We start from the raw sequence: 3,571 nt of genomic DNA on the forward strand, positions 1-3,571 counted from the left end.
TACTGCAGTCTGCTGCAGTCTGCTACCGGCTGTACAACACGTCCACGGAGGAAAATAGTTATAGTAAAAGATCGATTTTTTAATTAATGAATCGATTTTGTGCCATTTAAAGGAAAATCGATTCGGATCGATTAAATCGATTTTTTTCAACCCAGCTCTAGTATTGATCAGTGTGACGTATTGATCAGTGACGTATTGATGGTATAATCTGTCCTCAGCTGGCTAAAGACATGTCGGCGGCTGCTGTTCGAACCATCAGGAAGGAAATCAAAGAGCTGTACATCAACATCCCGGCCGTGCAGGAGAAAGACAAGGCCTGCGGGAATGGCAACGGCATCATGTAAGCCCCACCCGCCTGTTGACATCACTGCTACATTCACTGTCCGAGAGGAAGTTGGGATAAAAAACAGCCTCCTGCTTGAAAACAGCACAAAGAAACATCTCTGTTTATGTTACTGCCACAGGAGACAGGAAGAAGCAGCAGGTGTCTCTCTGATTGGCTCTTGTCCTCTCTGTGTTTCAGAATCATCGCTGAGTCGTCGACAGGTTGTGTGTTCGCAGGTTCAGCTCTGGGGAAGAAAGGTGAGAACGTCACATGTTCAGCTGGAACAGAGACGACACGTCATGTGACCAATCACAGCTCTGTGATGTACCTGTCTCAGCCAGGTGTGGCCAGTCAGAGCCTTCACACTCACTGTGTGTGTGTGTGTGTGTGTGTGTGTGTGTGTGTGTCTCAGGTGTGTATGCAGATAAAGTTGGTATAGAAGCTGCTGAGATGTTGCTGAGAAACATCAGACACAACGGCTGTGTGGACGAGTTCCTGCAGGACCAGGTGAGAGACGCTGTGACATCACTGTGACATCACTGTGACCCATGGACATACAGTGCACTTTGACCTGTGACCTCCTCTTCCTCCTCAGCTCATCATCTTCATGGCGTTGGCGAAGGGAACGTCTCGGATTCGAACCGGCGCCGTGACACTGCACACACAGACGGCCATTCACATCGCAGAGCAGCTCACTCAGGTCAGACACAGACTACACACACACACACACACACACACACACACGCACGTATGATGTATTTATACTTTATTTTTGTGTTTCCAGGCAAAGTTCACAATAACAAAGTGCGAGGACGAACTGAGCAGCAACGTCACCTACATCATCGAATGTGAAGGATCAGGAGCAGCTAACATCCACCTGTAGACAAATACACACACACTGAACACACACACACTCTGTCTCTGTCCAGCTGCTCCGTCATGGCCGACCCTCTCAGCTTCTGTCTCAGGGTGTTTCATTCAAACTGTAATAAATCGATAAATCAATAAAACTTTGTGTTTTTAAGTCTTTGTGTCTTTAACTCCTCATGAAACATACATCCTACAGCTCCCATAATGCACCTGGGTAGAGCTCGTAAAATTGTATATCTGTGGGTATCAATCAGCCGCCACCACCAGTTTCTCCTCCGTCATTTTCCAACTGTAAACTTGTTGTCGTGACCACCACAGAAGCCCCGCCTCTCACATCGTCCCATTGGACGATGTGAGAAAAGCGGAGATGACGTGGGGCGCTTTCTGCTCTGAGCTGAGGTCTTTCATGTTCAAAGCGTTTCCTTCGCCCCAAAGTCTCTGAAGGAAACATTGGAGCCATTATTACAGGCTCCGCCCCTCTGAACACTCAGATACAAATCAGGAGAAAATGAGCTTTGTTTAGAGACACGTCTGTTTTAGTAACAAACTCTGAGCTGATGTGACGTGATGTCACACTGTCGTATCAGACATTAAACCAGCTGATGAAACCAGGAACATTAAATTTGTTCTTTGTTTAGTGTTGAATAAGAGTTTATTTATTCGTGATATACAATTATCACTTTCCATCATAACAAAACTGAGATACACAATCTTAAAAAAAGACAAAACAACAGTAAAATTAGAGACAGAAAACAATACAAAACCAGACGTACAGTAAGATCACAAACATCTGTATATTTATGTCTGATCATCAACTCTCTTTATAAATTTAATTTGTAACCAATAATGACAGTGTCCACTCTGAAACAACCGCAGATAAGATAAGTAAAGGAAGCAGAACAAAATCAACCCTCAGATCAGATGTGAGAACATGAGTCACTCACTTCTTCCTAATGTTTCTCCCTTTATGTTTCCAGATGGACTTAATCTGTTCTTTTCCATATTCAGATGATGGCACGTGTCAGTGTAGGATGGTGAGTGGATTTTAATCCTCTAATTAAAAGGAACAATCCAACATGGTGGCTCCCTCACAGTGTCATGGAGCATGTCCTGTGATGTACCGATTGAGGGATTAAAATCTGATTTTACACCCAATGTCTTTGAATCTGATTTCATCGCCCACATTACGTTTACTGCACTTCCAAATGGGGTGGGTGGATGCAGGGAGAGAAGACCACGCCCACTCAGGAGACAGGAAGTGTATACCATTTAATACCGTGGGCGCAGCTTCTGTTATTGAAGATCTGTGATGACACCTTTAAAGGAGCAATAAGCGAAATTCATCATTTCTAGATTGAAGGAATTAAAAAATTGCTATGTGAAGAACTAGAGGTGTAATTTCATCTGGAGTATAGCATGACCTCACACACCCTCTCTCTGTGTTGATCTCCAGCCCATTGTTTACAAGCCGGTCCGGCTGCACATTTATGTACGTTCCTGTGAATTCCCCCCCCCCCCCATGGCATGATGGTACCTGTAATAAATGTTATATACTTGCTGAGATGGAGGCGAGGCTCAGTGACTAGAGGAGCTGGTAGAAGTGCTCCATAGCTGTAAGTTACTCCAGTAGCCGTAGTAGCTCTAGTGCTAACTCCAGGAGCTAACGCTAACTCTTCTCCATGAGCCTGTGGGCACGCAGAAGAGTAGGAATGTCAGCATGGCAGTCGACGGGGTGATGCCTATATTCCCCGGGTTCTATGTTCCCCGGGTCCTATGTTCCCCGCTTTCCCCAAAAGGAAATATGTTCCCCGCTTTGTATGGGACCGGGGAACATAGAACCCTTTTTAAGAAAAAGGGTTCTATGTTCCCCGCTGTTGCCGGGAAACATAGGACCCTTTTGAGAAAAAGGGGTTAGGGTTAGGGGTTAGGACCCTTTTTTTAAAAAAAAGGGCCTATGTTCCCCAGGTCCTTTTGGGGAAAAGCAGAGAACATAGAACCCTTATTATTAAAAAGGGTTCTATGTTCCCCGGTCCCATACAAAGCGGGGAACATAGAACCCGGGGAACATAGGTACGGTCCCGCAGTCGACTAGTGCTAACTGCTAACGCTCCCGGGAGCTAACGCTAACGTTCCTACTCTTCTCCGTGAGCCCTCATGGGCCTGGCGGGCTCACGGAGAAGAGTGGTCTTTTATTGTGGCCAGCCTAAGGCACACCTGTGCAATATTCATGCTGTCTAATCAGCATCTTGATATGCCACACCTGTGAGGTGGGATGGATTATCTCGGCAAAGGAGAAGTGCTCACTAACACAGATTTAGACAGATTTGTGAACAATATTTGAGGGAAATGGTCTTTTGTGTGCATAGAAAATGTTTT

The 3,571-nt window shown here is 45.4% G+C and overlaps 2 protein-coding genes across 2 annotated transcripts in view; one reads left to right on the plus strand and one right to left on the minus strand.

Moving 5' to 3' along the window:
* Nucleotides 1–3,571, minus strand: part of grin3bb (glutamate receptor, ionotropic, N-methyl-D-aspartate 3Bb) — a 176,221-nt gene that overhangs the window by 133,918 nt on the left and 38,732 nt on the right. The window lies entirely within an intron of this gene.
* On the plus strand, nt 191–1,349 carry LOC126396241 (RNA 3'-terminal phosphate cyclase-like). The gene is made up of 5 exons (XM_050054176.1): nt 191–340; nt 524–582; nt 738–832; nt 921–1,025; nt 1,110–1,349. Exons 1-5 carry the CDS (start codon nt 231–233, stop codon nt 1,206–1,208), a joined length of 468 nt encoding a protein of 155 aa, XP_049910133.1. The 5' UTR covers nt 191–230; the 3' UTR covers nt 1,209–1,349.

The sequence above is a fragment of the Epinephelus moara genome, chromosome 10 (assembly GCF_006386435.1).
Source record: "Epinephelus moara isolate mb chromosome 10, YSFRI_EMoa_1.0, whole genome shotgun sequence".
Taxonomy (NCBI): domain Eukaryota; kingdom Metazoa; phylum Chordata; class Actinopteri; order Perciformes; family Serranidae; genus Epinephelus; species Epinephelus moara.

Excerpts from the sequence above, each read along its gene's own strand:
- LOC126396241 (XM_050054176.1), top strand. The coding sequence starts at position 231 with ATGTCGGCGGCTGCTGTTCGAACCATCAGGAAGGAAATCAAAGAGCTG. Across the intron at positions 583-737 it reads TTCAGCTCTGGGGAAGAAAG|GTGTGTATGCAGATAAAGTT; the intron begins GTGAGAACGTCA and ends TGTGTGTCTCAG. Across the intron at positions 1,026-1,109 it reads TCGCAGAGCAGCTCACTCAG|GCAAAGTTCACAATAACAAA; the intron begins GTCAGACACAGA and ends TTGTGTTTCCAG.